General features: G+C 43.2%; 2 protein-coding genes across 12 annotated transcripts in view; one reads left to right on the forward strand and one right to left on the reverse strand.

Annotated features, from left to right (window-relative positions):
* Positions 1-15,009, forward strand: part of LOC147011949 (fibulin-5-like) — a 93,108-nt gene extending 78,099 nt beyond the window's left edge. For all 4 annotated transcript variants that reach the window (XM_085857769.1, XM_085857768.1, XM_085857767.1 and 1 more), the window contains exons 9-10: positions 9,295-9,490; positions 9,629-15,009. In XM_085857769.1, coding sequence (XP_085713895.1) covers positions 9,295-9,490; positions 9,629-9,790 — 358 coding nt within the window. In that variant the 3' untranslated portion in view covers positions 9,791-15,009. The remainder of the gene's footprint in view (positions 1-9,294; positions 9,491-9,628) is intronic.
* The window catches only part of MUS81 (MUS81 structure-specific endonuclease subunit), a 51,913-nt gene continuing 50,394 nt past the window's right edge, over positions 14,623-16,141 (reverse strand). For all 8 annotated transcript variants that reach the window (XM_085857761.1, XM_085857760.1, XM_085857765.1 and 5 more), the window contains one exon: positions 14,623-15,253. In XM_085857761.1, coding sequence (XP_085713887.1) covers positions 15,187-15,253 — 67 coding nt within the window. In that variant the 3' untranslated portion in view covers positions 14,623-15,186. The remainder of the gene's footprint in view (positions 15,254-16,141) is intronic.

Below are 16,141 nucleotides of genomic sequence, written 5' to 3' on the forward strand. Positions count from 1 at the left end.
AGGGGAGGGGGAATGAGGGGCAGGAGGGGGAATGAGGGGCAGGAGGGGCAGAGGCAGGAGGGTTGCAACGACGTGGAATTGAAGAGAAATTGTTACACACCTGTGGATCTTGTGCTTGTAGTAAAACTGTTTGTCGATAACACAACAATTTTCCGCTTTGCACCTGAAGTTTGTTTTGCGTCCACCATCGTTTTTTTAGAGAGTCGGGATATTTTCCAGTTAACAGATATTTATAAAAATTCTGCAAAAATCTGGAGCATTCTGCCCTTGTGGTCATCCCGTCTTTGCGTTCAAGAATTGTCTCTTTTTCCAGTCTTCATCCCTTCTTGACTTATCCTTACCTTCAGTCTTCAAGGGTTAAAACAGGTGGTTGGTATGATTGGCTATTGGACTTTCACTTATCTGATTCTTTAAAATTAACAAAACCTTTTTACATTTTAAAGGACGGGGGTTAATTTATGTTACAATGCTGCTACGATTGGCTATATAAGCGGTAAATATTAAAATATTACAACAATACATGATGTACTTGTTACATGTCGAGAAAACAGCGAGATGGATGAAATGACCACGTTATCGGAATCGATTCATCAGATCTTCTCAACAAACACTGACTCGTATGGCAGCAGGAAGTTATATGTAGGGTAGTGTACAGAAATTACAAAAGCATTATATTGTTACAAGTATGCCTGGTGTTGGCTCAGTGGTTAGGGTGGTGGCTTGGGATCCTAGGGTCCTGAGTTCAAGCCCCATCGGCTGCTGAATTAATACACCAGGGGGTTGACTCAGCCTGTCATCCTTCCGAGGTCGGCGAAATGAGTACCAGTTCCAATGTGTGTACCGGTAGAGGGGCACTGCATCAGCGACACAGTCGCGCTACAAGAAATGATAGCTACCCCAGCAGCTAAGCTGCCATACGACCACACACACTTGTTACAAGTTATCACTATTATTTCAGAGTAAAGTCACATCGTAAATACGATAAGGGCACTGGGTAGAGCGCATACCTCCACCAGGCTGATTAGTTTACGTTTTGTATCCCAATGGTAGATCGGATCTGGATTCGGACCTTTTCATCTAACAAACTCATCCACCTCGTTTAGTCCGAATCCGTCCACAACTTTTTGACAAATCATGTGATATGTCGTTTTATACCGGCAATTGCTTGCCTACTACTAACGGAACAAATGACATGTTTACTGATATAAAACAATTTTTTTGATTTATGTCTTTTTACGAGTTATACAACTACCAATTACTGCCAACTACAATACGATTACAGCACCACATACACACACACATACACATACAGACATACACACACACACATATATATATATATACACACACATATACACAAACACACACATATACACACACACACACATACACACACATACACACACACATACAAACACACACACACACACCCATACATACACATACACATACATACACATACACATACATACACATACATACACATACATACACATACATACACATACATACACATACATATACAAACACACACACATACACACACACACACCCATACATACACATACACATACATACACACACACATACAAACACACACACATACACACACACACCCATACATACACATACACATACATACACATACATACACATACATACACATACATACACACACATACACACACATATACAAACACACACATACAATATACATACACACACACACACACACACACACACACACACACACACACGCACACACACACACACACACACACACACACACACACACACACACACACACGCCCATTGTGCAGCACACGCCCATCCACTCGAGCCTTGCACCGGCGCACATGGTACGGACTTTGCAGCACGAACAGGTGCCCGTTCAGCAAGCTGGGAAAGTTCTCCAAGTACATCGTTGTTCGGAGGCACAAGCCTTTTTCTCAAGTAGTTTACCAAGTACTGTCGGCTCTTTTGGAGCTTTATGAGCCATTTCAGGTGACAATCCTTATCCCAGACACATGATACACTTCCTTTCACTCCCAACATTGCCATTCCCTGGGCTTTCTGTGCACGTACCCTGAACATTCTGGGAGAGATGAAATCATTTTGTTTGTCGCATATTATATTAGTAATTTGTTCACTTCATGGTGCGGGCGTTGATGAATCAGCCTGCATGAGAAACACCAGGATGACAGTTTCAAACTAGGTCGGGATTCGAACCAAGGCTAGATAGCTCGAAGGTGAATGAACTTTCACCTCGGCCATCCTGCCAGCCCGACATGCAGATGACGTTCCGTCTCAGCAATTATATAGTGCAGTCAACGGATGACCCCTCCCCCTTAAAAGGATATTTAACACCTGCCACATGTTGTCTCCACAGTACAAGATGGTTGAAACATTCCTACTATAATAGTCAGGATTGCCTTCATTTTAAAACGGCCCACACTCTTGACAGAGGAGACCTATTACATGTTTTCTCCAAATAAGGTATGGTGTGATGTAAAGTGGAGATGTGGTCACGCAATCTCTAAACTTGGACGTTTCCCACATATGGTCCTACTCAGAGATTTATCCTTTGATCTGGTAAGGTTCAAATCTGTTAAATGCTGCACCAGATAAGATCAGTTCCTCTGCAGATTTTAGTCCTTGCTGCTCTCATTTTGTTACGAGCCTTCCCAGTGCTGGACATTTTGCTGTTTCAACCATGCGGTGTGGCTTTAGGATCCTGATTCTGATGTTCCATACTCTGTTGCAGAGCGTTGGTGCTGCCGAAGCAATTTCTTGACGAGGGTTAAAGAGTGGGTGGGTTGCCATTGCCTTCCCAGCAGTAGCTTGTGGAAGAATTTGTAATTTGTTTGGGGTGCCGGTGATAGCTCTGATAGCTCGCCTACTCTTCGCGAAGGGCACCGTGGGATCTTTAACGTCCACCAACTAATGCCAGCAGAGGGCACGTCCAGTTTAACGTCCATCCGAGGGACGGCACACACATTGATAAATCATGGACCTGTGAAACGCCAGGATTACAATTTATAGTTGAGTCTGGATTCAAACCTGGGCTACAGTGGCCGACAAAAGTATTCATCCCCAACCAATAATGCCACATTAAATGAATGAGGAATTATTTGGAAACAATTTTTCCAAATGAACTTATTTTTATTCATAACTGAAGAGATCAAAGTAAACACTGTTGTAGTCGAAGGAGGTTTCATGTCAAGAATACCTGGAAACAACATGTACAAATCAAAATTCACTGGTTGTAAAAGTATTCAGCCCTTTAGGTCAGGACTTGGTGGGAGCACCTTTTACAGCAATGACTGCTATAAGTGTTTCTGTGAAGGGCTCTGCCAGCTTTGTACAGTGAGATGGTGATATGTTTGTCCATGCTTCACGTGAAAATTTCTCTAGTTCTGCCAAGTTTGATGGGGATCATCAATGGATTGCATTCTTCAAGTGTCACCATCAATGTTCAATTGGGATCAAGTCAGGACTTTGGGCCACTCAAGAACATATTCTTACAAATTGGGGAATTCGATTGCACATAACATTCAGGTTCCTTTCGTCAGCTATGTCGATAAGTGCTTGTTCCCGAGATAGCTCACCTTCCATTGTTTAAATGTTCAGAAATCGATGAGATGCGCTGCGGATCGATTTAATAGTTAAGGAACGAAACAATGGAGACGTCCTTCCCCCTCTTCTGCGAAGAGGAAGAAGAACCCTGCCGTCCGTGACTCATGATGTCAACAACTCCCTCCCACCCGTGGCTGAGCGGGGGATGGAGCACCAGGGCATGAATCATGAGTCACGCCGGGAGCGGGGGGAGGACGGGAGAACGATAAGAGAATATCTTTTCGTTGTTCGTGCGGGGAGTTGAGTCGTAAGCTTTTTGCTTCGGCAGAGAGTAGTCGCTCAGCAGACCTTCGGGTCCTGCTTGGCTTGGGTTAGGGTTGAGGCCTTCAGAAGCTTTTTGCTTCGGCTGCTCAGTGAGCTTCGGCTGAGGCCTGGCTCGGGAGGAGGCTTTTTGCTTTGGCGGCTCAGTGAGCTTTGGCTGAGGCCTGGCTCGGGAGGAGGCTTTTTGCTTTGGTGGCTCAGTGGGCCTTCGGCTTCTGTTTGGCTCGGGAGAGCTTTTTTTTTGCTTCGAGCTGCTTTGTTTGGAAGAGTTGAGCTGGTCGCTCGGCTCGAGCTGCGTGTGGTGGCTTCTTCTTCTTGGTTCGTGGAGCTCTTTGTTCTCCATTTTGGTTAGAGGCTTGGTGCGATTCATCGACCTCTTCTTGGAGGTGGTTCCTCGGGGAAGCGACGCATCGACGGGAAGGATCGGCACCTCGTCTCACCAGCACGTGTTGAGAAGCGTGGGAGGATTCGCGGGAGCTCGGGAAGGATCGCAACTCATGGCGATTGGATCCAGCTCGCTCTCGCTGGAGCCCTGGTCCAAACAACTTGAAGACCACACGAGGTGGAGAGGTTCGAGATAGGCTCTGGGTTTCAGCTCACCTGTCCTCCGAGCTGGAGCCCGTTATTAAAGGCCTCTGCCACCATTTCTTGGGTGTGTGTGTGTGTGTGTGTGTGTGTGTGTGTGCGCGTACGTGTGTCTGTGGGCCCGTCTAATAAGTAGGAAATTGTTGAGTGCTTTGTGTGCTGTAAATGTTTGCATTGCATTTCGTATAGATGGTCGTAGTTCTTTTGTCGTGCTTTTGTTGCTTGTATAATTGCATACGTGTTTTATGATAATAAATGTCCTTGTGTGAATGTAAACCTGTTTGTTGCGCCCATTCCCTCATTGAACTGCCGTATTGAGATCGGAATAAATAGTTGTCTTAATAGCCGGTAAAGTGATCGGGTCCAACGGGACTGCGCGATAATACCCCACTCTGTTGTCCCAAAAGGAAGCGAGCTGCTTAAGCGGCTCGTTTCCAAGCGGTCCCGTTGAGGTACAATCTCTCGGTAACCTACCCACACAAATAATTAGGTAAATCGAAGATTTGGCGATCGGACGCTGTAGCGTGGGAAGAGTGCGGACAAGGTTGTGGTGTGGTTAAAAACACACCTGTGGCTGGTTTCCGGCGTTGATCCGGAAAGCCGCGACTGGATTGTCCGTTCGGTGGGCCAAGCGACCGCTATTGGTTAGACGTGGTCGTTCGCACGCCGACGGGCGGGAAATCTACAACAATATATTTTCCTCTTATTCAGCCACTCCAGTGCAGCTTTAGTCTTGTGCTTCAGATCATTGTCCTGCTGAAATGTGAATCTCCAACCCAGTTTCAGATTCATGGCTGACTCAAGCAGGTTTTCATGAAGGATTCTCCTGTACTTTGCACCGTCCATTGTCCCTTCTATCTTGACAAGCTTGCCAGGTCCTTGGTGATGAAAAGCAGCCCCATAGCATGATGCTGCCACCACTATGTTTGACAGCAGGGATGGTGTTGACTGGGTGACGTGCAGTGTTAGACTTGCACCAGATATAACGCTTTGAATTTAGACCAAAAAGTTAAATTTTTGTCTCGTCTTACCACAAAACGTTTCTCTCCAAGCCTGCAGTATCATCAAGAAGTTTCTTCACAAACTCCATACGAGCTTTTAGATGTGTCTTTTTCAGTAATGGCTTCTTTCTTGCCACCTGTCCATTGAGGTCAGCTTTGTGAAGGGAACGGGATATTGTTGATTGATGAACAATGACCCCCCATCCTGGACATAGAGCTTTGCAGATCTTTCAGTCATTGTTGGATTTACAGTGACATCCCGAACCAGTTTCCTGCTTGTCCGGCTGATGAGTTTGGATGGGCGTCCTGATCGGGGTAGTGTCTGGGTGGTATGAATGATGGATTTCACCGTCCTCAAAGAGATGAGGGACTTTGAAACGTTCTTACAACCCTCTCCTGAACGGTGCTTCTCCACCACTTTATGTCTGACTTCTTTAGAAAGCTCCTTGGTCTTCATGTTTGCCTTGTTGGTTGACCAAGTGAGTTGCACCTTAAAACTCCTTAGATCAGTGGGAGAGCTTAATTTTAAGTTCAACCACTGATTACACACAGGTGAAACCTATTACACTTATTCTGTAACTTTTCAAACAAATAAGTTGCCCTTGAAGTGATTGCGGGCTAATTAGGGAAAGGGTTTGAATACTTATGCAACTGAGAATCAACTGGTTTTCTCTATTAATCAACCTTATTCACATTTTTTTTTTATCACGTTAGAGTAGTTTGTATCAAAATGTGAAAACTTTGGAAGGGAGTGAATACTTTTGCAGGCCACTGTAGACCATTTCGAGGAGAGTGTGCATACTTCAAGGCCATAATCACCATCACCAGGATAGGGTAAATCAGTTTTGGTACTGCAGCTGTAGATTTGGGATATGGTCGAGCAACTTGAACAGCTCGACTCATAATTAACCAATTCAAGAACTGTTTATATTATGTCTTCTGCAGTAGATAGAAGAACCACAATGGAAAGTGTAGGGTGACTAAACAAGTCAGGTCCAGTGGGTGAGGGAGTTAAAGAGGGAAATATTCCCTCGCTGTTCCCCTTTTTACCTCCATCACATGCTGAATCTGAGTCGTCATTGTCAGAAGCTTTTTGACAATAAAGCTTCATTTTCATTGATTACGCCTTTGTGCAAATCCTAAGTTGCACTGGGGATAGAATCAATCACAATCTGTGGACCGTTGACTCACCTCATCCTGTTCCCATGTAACCAGCAGATTACCCCTACCTGCAGGGTATTAATGAGCTATCTGGATTTTCTTTTTTTTACTGACAATCCAAGAGCAACAGAGTAATTCTTCTAAGATAGACCCAGGTTTCAGAAGCATTGAATATAATTCCTGTTAACTTCAAGGGATTTAAACCCACAACCTCTGGAATGCATTCCAATGTCCTCACCAATGGGGTACAATTGTAGTTACGAGTGCGTGCCCGTACGTGCATGGCCGTACGTGCAAAATAAAAAAAATTAAATAAATTTCTTCTTCGTTTGATATGACGTCACAATTGACGCTGGGGAACTGAGTATGTGCCTTTTCAAGGCTTGATATCGTTCTTCTTCATCCGTTTCAGCTGTTTACCAAGTGTTTCCCAAGTTATGGCCATTTATTTACCGAACCAATGACAGGACACGGTGCTATGACATCACAATTGACGTCACAATTCTTCGTTTGATATGACATCACAATTGATGCTGGGGACCTGAGTATGTGCCTTTCCAAGGTTTGATATCATTCTTCTTCATCTGTTTCAACTGTTTCCCAAGTGTTTCAGCTGTTATCGCTTCAATGCAAGCGATAATTTGTGGAATTTTGACATCAATTGTGATGTCATAGCACCGTGTCCTCTAATTGGTTTGGTAAATAAATGGCCATTTGTCCGATTAATATCAAACCTTTAAAAGATACATCCACAGGACCCCAGCAGTATACCTGGCATGTTTCAATTAGATCGGATCAGTGGTTGTCGAGAAACTGCGGTCACACACACACACATTGCTGGAATTATGGAGAGATAAATTAGCATAAAAAGTCCATTCAGTAATGCAAAGCTGAATGACCTACAACTGGAATGTTTTTTTTTTGGAACCCATTGTAATCGATGCAAATGTACAAGATGTCCACCTGAACGTGTTACCTTAAGGACTGACCGACAGAGCTGCTCCAGGGTTCTGGCCAGAAATTGATTTACACAAATTAAAAATACTAGTACGGGCCCGTAGGGGCGGGCCCGTAGGTACGTAAACGACGACTGGATTGGGGCATTATTTCAATTAGATTGGACCAACTGTATCATAAATGGCCATAACTTGGGAAACACTCAGGTCCCCAGCGTCAATTGTGACATCATATCAAACGAAGAAGAATTGTGTTGAAGAATTGCCCCCTCTCTCTCGCCACCCCCTCGCTCCCCCCGTCTCGCCCTTCCTTTCTCCCCCTCCTCTCTCACCCCCACTCTCATCCTCCCCTCTCCCGTCCCCTTCTCTCGCAGATATTGGTCGACAGATAAATGGCCGTAACTTGAGAACCGCTCGTTCGATTAATATCAAACCTCGAAAAGGCACATCCGCGGGTCCCCAGCAATATTCCTCTCTCCCTCCCCTCTCTTGCCCCCCTCTCCCCCCCTCTCTCCCTTCTCTCTGTAAATGTATTCACAAATGTCTACCAAGCACAACAATTAATTCCAACCTTGGGAAAAAACAACTTTCAAACCTTGGGAAACACTTGAGAACAGCTGAAATGGATGAGAAAGTATGATATCAAACTTTGAAAAGGCACATAATCAGGTCCCCAGTGTCGATTGTGATGTCACACCAAACGAAGAAGAAAAAGAATTGTGATGTCATACCAAACGAAGAAGAAAAGGAATTGTGACATCAATCGTGCAAAAAAAAAAAATTAACATTAATTGTGACGTCATAGCACCGTGTCTTGTCAGTGGTCGACAGATAAATGGCCGTAACTTGGGAACCGCTCGTCCGATCGATATCAAACCTCGAAAAGGCACATCCGCGGGTCCCCGGCAATATTTCTGGCAAGTTTCAATCCGATCGGACCGGTGGTCGTCCGGTTATTAATAATTTGGGAAAAAATTGGCATGATAAGGTGAGAAGGTGGAACGACACCTTCAGCTGCCATATATACACCTTTTCAACACTGAAAAGGCAGTAAAATGGCCGTAACTTGGGAACCGCTCGTCCGATCGTTATCAAACCTCGAAAAGGCACATCTGCGGGTCCCCGGCAATATTCCTGGCAACTTTCAATGAGATCGGACTGGCGGTCGTAGATAAACGGCGGTCGCAGACAGACAGACAGACACACAGAGATTGCTGGAATTATAGATAGATTTGAAGGCATACAGGAGAGGGATGAAGTAAGATTATTGGGACAAGGGATATATATTAAATTATACTTCACGGTGCAGCTATTATCATAAAAGATTTACAAAATAAGGCACCGCACCTATTTGTCACCTCTCTCTTAATGCTGGCATTTCTATGACTGCCATGTTCCAGAACTCTTAAAACTATTCTCTTTCAATAACGGTTTGAACCTTCCTCTACTAACCCTAACCCAGACAGTTGTGTCTTTCAACGACAGTTTGAATCTTCCTCATGAACATCATTCCCCCCCCCCCCAAGAGAGTGACACTCCCTGAAGGAAGGTTGTTGGCCGAACCTGGAACAAGAGTTGACAAACAAGTAGAGTATTTCCATATTATAAGATGGATGTTCAGTATTGATGCCCTTGTTTGCAAATTTCCACTCTGCAATTGTTCCTGACTGTAAGCTTTGTTTACCCACCCACAGCCGGTGTATATGCCCGAATGAAAAGACCACATGCATAAACAAGCCATATACGACAATGCGCATGTACATGCACTTGCGCTCAGAACGCAACACTCCCTCGGACATCTTTCAGATGCAAGCCACAACTCGCTACCCCGGAGCTTTCTACACGTTCTTCATCAGAGCTGGGAATGATAACAGAGAATTCCTCATGAGGGTAAATATAAAGTTGCAAGACAAACAGTTTCTACTTATATTCCACTCGTTATTGTTTGAAGACATTTCCATTAATTTTCTACGCTCGAGTGCAGCATGTATTGTCCAATTTTCCCCCTCCTGCTTACTCGTTCCGTAGCCCATGGGTGCCTCCAGTGCCATGTTAGTGTTGGTCAAGCCCATCGTCGGACCTCGAGAGATCGTGCTCGACCTGGAGATGATCACCGTAAACCCAAGCCTCAATTACCATGGAACATCTGTAATTCAGTTGTGGATCTTTGTCTCTGCCTTTCCTTTTTAAAACCATAATCACAACACCACTATAGTGCCTTGTTTCCACTAGCAAGTTCGCACCCCGACTTCTAGGTTCCCGTCAGCCTTTCCCTTCATCAGGTTGTGCTAGAACCGTTAAAATTCAGTCCAACACGTCACGTCTCACACTCCCCTTCATTTTGACGGGAGCCAACTTAGGCCCGGACCGCTGAACACGCCTTCATACAAATGATCAGCCCGTTACTCATAACTGCCACACGCTAGCAAGTTTCATCGTGACGTTATATACATACAATTTTCCTCTAAAATCGTGTTCTCCAACCTCACATTCCTCCTAATGGAGACATCACTACCACCATGTGCGAGTGGGACTCTGTGGGATAAAATCGTTCAAGCAAATGCTGTTTATAACGATTTTCAAAACAATTTACAATGGATATCACATTAGCAGACCATGCTGCAATGCCAACGGCCAATAGGCCATTTGTTGGCCAAATTGGATTGACAACCTTGTTGAAGACGAACCGGATGTTGTGCAATGATTGACATTTTATATTAACCCCTTTCTTTTTGTACACAACAGCAGATAGTCGATGACCACAATCCAAATGAAATTTCACCCTTAGTCAACCTCGTCCACTAGCCATTGCGGTTTGTCATAACTTAGCAATCGGCCCTCTCCACCCTCATTCTTAAAGGGATAGTATGCTTCGGAATATCGAATTGGCTTCCATCAAAAGCTAATGACCACAGGATGTCAGTTATCATGCTTCGTTTTTGTTGCTTTTGTTTATACCTAACATTAAGTAATGCTGGCTGAGTTTTAAAGATAAAAACACTTCACCCTCCACGGGCATTTGGCCTGCAACAAGCAAATCAGCTTCCAGTTTGGAACAAACGGAATATTGGCGTCCCATCAAAGTCGGCGGCCTAAATATTTTTGTGTCAATTATGTTTTGGTCGATTGAAATTCCGATTTGTTCCTGGATATGTCCACCACAGGAAGATAAATCATACGCTGTCATGCTTCTCGTGGCACTGGTATGGCCAGGATTCGGAAGTTGAATTAGCTTTACAAACCTCTAAAATGCTAAAACTTGCAAACACAGAGGAAGGGCTGGTGAAGCAGGATCCAAACTTTTTTTTCTCTTAAATCGAAGCTCATGGAAGAGCGAGGCGACAGGGGGTTAAGTTCATGACAATGGGGCAACAAGCAAGTGCAATGAACGAACAGGAAAAGAGGGCAACAGACCTGAACGACAATCAGGCCCACAAAATCACGCAGACCACACAAGGACACACGAACCGAACAAAAACATACGAGTAGGCAGTCAACAAGACGTGCAGATACGTTACACATCAACAAATTAACACCAACAACCATCATCGACAACTGTTAAACGAGACAATTATCTGGAACAGGTATCAGCTTTCAAAAGTGGCTTCTCAGAGCTTGAAAACCAATTTAAACTAAACGTACATTATGTGTAATTTAGGTGAATCAAAAAGTATCAAATGGTTATCTCTAAAAAGCAATCTATTAACAAAGTAAACCATACGAGGAAGGATGGTTTGCAGGAGGGTAACACTGCATGTTCCCATCAACCATCACCTCATCCATAACGGTCTGCAAGTTTTTCGTAGTCACATTGAGAATAAAAGTGATAAGACCACCTTTAATGTAAACTTTTGGTACGCAAGCATTCGACTTCATCCACATGAGATTGCCCCAATTCCGTGTCCAACCCATTTCTGTTCCAAATTCAGAGTTGCACCATTTGGCCAGCACTACTGAAGAGACTTAGGGCTAAACCAAAAAATGGCGTGTCCTGTGGTTACGAGCTACAGATCAAAATCACCGAGAAAACTGTTCCCTTTAACACAACAAACAAGCCGAACACTGTGTGAGGCAAAATATCCAATTCATATTTTTTTTCATTTAAGTGCCTTCAAGTTCAGGACATTCAAATTAAACTTTGCTGACTCTTAGCATGCTGCTCCGTATGGTTAAAAAACAACAACAACAACAATCTCACCAATGCTGCCAAGCTGTGCCAGTCAACACCACAACTTATTGGATTACAAAAACGTTGCACAACTCTAAGGATAGTATAGTGGTGTATGCCTGGTGTTGGCTTAATGGTTAGAGTGGTGGGCTTGGGATCCTAGGGTCCTGAGTTCAAATCCCACTCAACTGTTGAATGAATACCAGGTGGGGTTGATTCTGCCTATCATCCTTCAGAGGTCGGCAAAATGAGTGCCAGCATGCTGGTATCCTGTGTCGGAGTAGCGACCTGTCCAGGATTGTGCCCAATAGTCAAGGAGACTGCTCAGGCAGCACCAACACTCTGCACAGAGTATGGTCCTGATGTATGGATGGATAGTGGTGCCAATCATAGCTATTTTGTGCCGGATTACTCACCCTCACCACACCAATATAAAGTTGAAGAACCGTAAACATCAGAGTTAATACATCAGTAATATGAAACAAACAAACAAACTACAAAAAAAAGTTTTCTGTCTTTCTCAAAATGGCAGCCTTGGTCAACTTCATCAATCGAGATTATCATTTTACATATTTCATGGCAATACATCCTCAACAACGTACAGCCATAATTTTGACAACAACTCAACACCGACACACAAAACTTAGCAAACCTGAGAATGGAAGACTTTGTTTTCAGATCGACATTAATGTTGTGTTTTCACTGCTATTCGCAACACTCGGTGAAAATGAAAAATATATTCCAAGTGTCGAGCAACTTTTGGCTCCATCTCACCATGGTGGTGAAACCAGAAAAAAAAAAAAACAAGATACCAGCGATTGAAGCTCCCCATTCATTATTCCTCCTTCTCCCCCTCCTTCCCTCCTCATCATTGTCACCCTCCTCTTTTTTTTTACGAAGCAAAATCTCAGGCTACAACTTTTGTGGTGCGGAAAAAGAAAGTTTTCGGTCTCCAGCCGCCGTGACTAAACCTTTAACTAGTCAAACAAAAGCCCGGTAATACATTTTAAAAGGGAAAACGGTCTCCTGTGAATTACTCTCACAAAATAATGTGTGCAAGGATGTTCCATGCATACATGCTCAGATGCAGTTACACCTTTATTTTTTTTATTAAAACTTGCAAATTCATTTGTAAAGGCAAGGGGTGAGGAGGTGTCCATGGTCACACTTTTACTATTATAAAGAAAATGGAGGGACTTAAGCCAAAACAAGTAATTCGAGGAGAGAGTAAAAGTTGAGGGGAAGGAAGGGGGTGGAAGATGTCAAATACAAAATTAAAAGTGAACGGAGGAAAAGATGACAACAGATATTTGGATAGAGAGAGGGAGAAGGGCAAAGCGCAAAGCAGGAGTTAAGCAATTGGTTCACTGTCTGTCTGTCTGTAGACATCAATCTAGGATCGAGGAACTACTTGATTTCCATTTAATTACATGTTCCCAACACTGTAGAACACGGATCGGAACACAAACCTGTAGTTTAGTAGCACTGTACTTTGGCTCTGAATTTGGCAAATTGTGCAGAATCTCGTCCCGAGCACACGTGCGTACAGAGGAGTAAAGTTGAAAAAAAATTTTAGTCTGTTTGCCTATCTTGGAGTAAAGCAAAATTTTAAATCATTCCAAAAAGGAAACTTACTGTTATTAGGAACGTCATAAATGACACAAACAACAGGCACGAATAACTAATTCACATGTTAAATAAAGTGGTGTAAAAGACAGTGCATCAATGGTCATAAACTTTTGAAAAAAGATTTGGTTTTGTTTTCTTCAACCTTAAAACCCTTTATTTTATTTCAATTGAACTATATACTTGAACACTGTAGAACACAAATCGCCTTCTTGGCATTTTCAAAAACCTCCAGTTTAGCAGTACTCGGACAAAATATCACGTCGTCTCGACCAATCAAATTTGCCAATTGCGCTCTGAGCGTTGGGCAATATCGAGATTCAGCCAAAATTGCGGCTCGTAGGAAATATAAATTGTGCTTGGAAACGCAAAGCAAGAGTTGAAAAGACCCTTCCCATGTCCTTTCTCTCAAGACTGCGCAGGGTAAGGTGTTCTATGAACTCTCTAGTTAGACTAGTGATAGGCCACAGTACGTTGCCATTAGGATCACAAGATGCAAGTGCTTTATAAGAGCTAGAACAAATTACGATCAAACATGCAAGGAGTAAGTTCACACAATCGATGTTTCATGTTCGAGACGTCTTCTTTTTCTTTTTTTTAACACAAAGATGTACAATCTAAAAGATATATGCCTTCGCACTGTTCTCCATCTACATAGAAGTGAAAATACAAGTGTCTCTCGGACAATAACCAAATGATGCAGAGTTGAAGAAATGTGACATTTCTGCCCTAAAGGAAAAGCGACATTACAAAATAATCGCGAAGAAAAACCCGCTGCAATCAAATACCACAAGAACCACTTGTATAAACTGCTCGAGACCAAATGCTTCAAAATGTCACCCTTATAAGTACACGTACACCAACGTGTTGTATCACAAAAATTATTAATAAAATACAACCCACATCAAAGGCTCGTGGCTTTCTAAATACTTGTGCATTATTTTTGAGACTGAAGATTTGCAGGTGTATTTCAATAGCAATTGCAACTATTTAGGAGGATGGTGCGATGTCATCTACCTCAAGTTTCCACCTTGCCAGTGAGGACACGAACCTCAGTTCCGTCTGAGCCCATCGAAGACTCGGAGAAAGTTCTGAGCATGCAAGTGCAGACAAGGCACTACTTCCCTACAGTGCCTTTCTTTACAGCCTTCTACAGTGCCCAATAACATGGTTCCAACCTTTGTTTAACCACTCCGTTTCTGCTGTCGATTAAGGTACAAAGAGGAAAAACAATCAGAAAATTTATTGTGGTTTCCATCAACCAAAATAAAAATAAACATTTTCCCATCCCAGTGTTCCCATCAACCATCATGTCGTCAGTTACGCGTGCAGCTTTTGGGACCCATAATCAGGTCGTGCTAGTGATGCCCCGTTGCTTCGCTTGATCCTTTTTTGTTATGTTAAAATGTGCGTTTTAAAATGTGACATTTACAGATATAAACATGCAACCGCAGCAAAATAGAGCTTTTATAATCTAAAATATATTGGCAGTGTGCATGTACAGAAAAATAGTTTACTTCTCCATAAATATCTCAACAATACAATTGTATTTGTACAGTTTTTTTTTACATTTAATGATTTACATCATCAATAATAAATTCACGATAATTCTGACTATCTGGTGTGGATTACAGTTTACCGAGAGTGGAGGCATGATAAAAGCGGATAAATACATTTATCAAATCACATATCCAAATACTCAGATAGGACAGCATTGGATTCACGATTTGTACAACCAAATCCATTACCAAATGAAGGTCAAACGAAATCCATGCTTTCCGGGGGATGCATTTCAAGTCAGTGGGCCGGCGGCACAGTAAACACCGGCTATGAGCTTCGCAAGCGATGGTCCCAACTTCCTGGAAAAACAAAAATAGAGAAGTTTCAGAATTAACTTTATATCGAGAGTAATGGTCTCAACCCCAGGGTCCGTGGACCCATCGTCAGGGGACTGTAGGTCAAAAACAAATAAATAACAGCCTCACCGCAGTGCCAAATGATGTCACACGGTGTGACTCACCGTATGTGAGAAGCAACCATTCGTGGAAGGCCGTAGTTCGTCCTGTTTGTATCGTAATTTTGGCACTATGAGTCATAGGGCACTGTGACAGCGATATGTTACTACGACAGTCATGGGTCACTACGACAGTGATATGTTACTATAACAGTCGTAGGGCACTGTGACAGTGATATGTTACTTCAACAGTCATCAGTCACTACGACAGTGATATGCCACTATGAGAGTCATGGTTCACCACGACAGTGATATGTTACTACGACAGTGATATGTTTCGATGACAGTGATATGTTACAGCAACAGTCGTGGGACACAGCGACAGTCGTGGGGCATGGCAAAAGTGATATGTTATTATGACAGTTGTGAGCCACTATTATATTCCTGGGTGACTATGACAGTGATATGTCACGATGACAGTCGTGGGTCTATTAGGATGCAAGTAAAGTATGTACGTCTATAAAGTATGTACAATTACAATGTGAGTACGGCTATAAAATACTGTTATAAACCCACACGAAGCAAGTCTGGGCGAGGGTATGCGATCATTGATTGCTCGTTCTAGTTCAGGTTTGCAGCCGAACTGAGAACACGTTGCAGCATACGGTATTCCAATGTTTCTATCTTTCCATAACGTATCCCCCAATGAGGATGCTTTGGGACGTTGTGGATGGAAAACATAACTCCCACAATGTTGGACAGGTCGACGGGTACTCTGTTGGTGATGAATAGT

This window comes from Eptatretus burgeri, chromosome 15, assembly GCF_056783735.1.
Source record: "Eptatretus burgeri isolate ZD-2024b chromosome 15, Ebu_testis_v1, whole genome shotgun sequence".
Classification (NCBI taxonomy): Eukaryota; Metazoa; Chordata; class Myxini; order Myxiniformes; family Myxinidae; genus Eptatretus; species Eptatretus burgeri.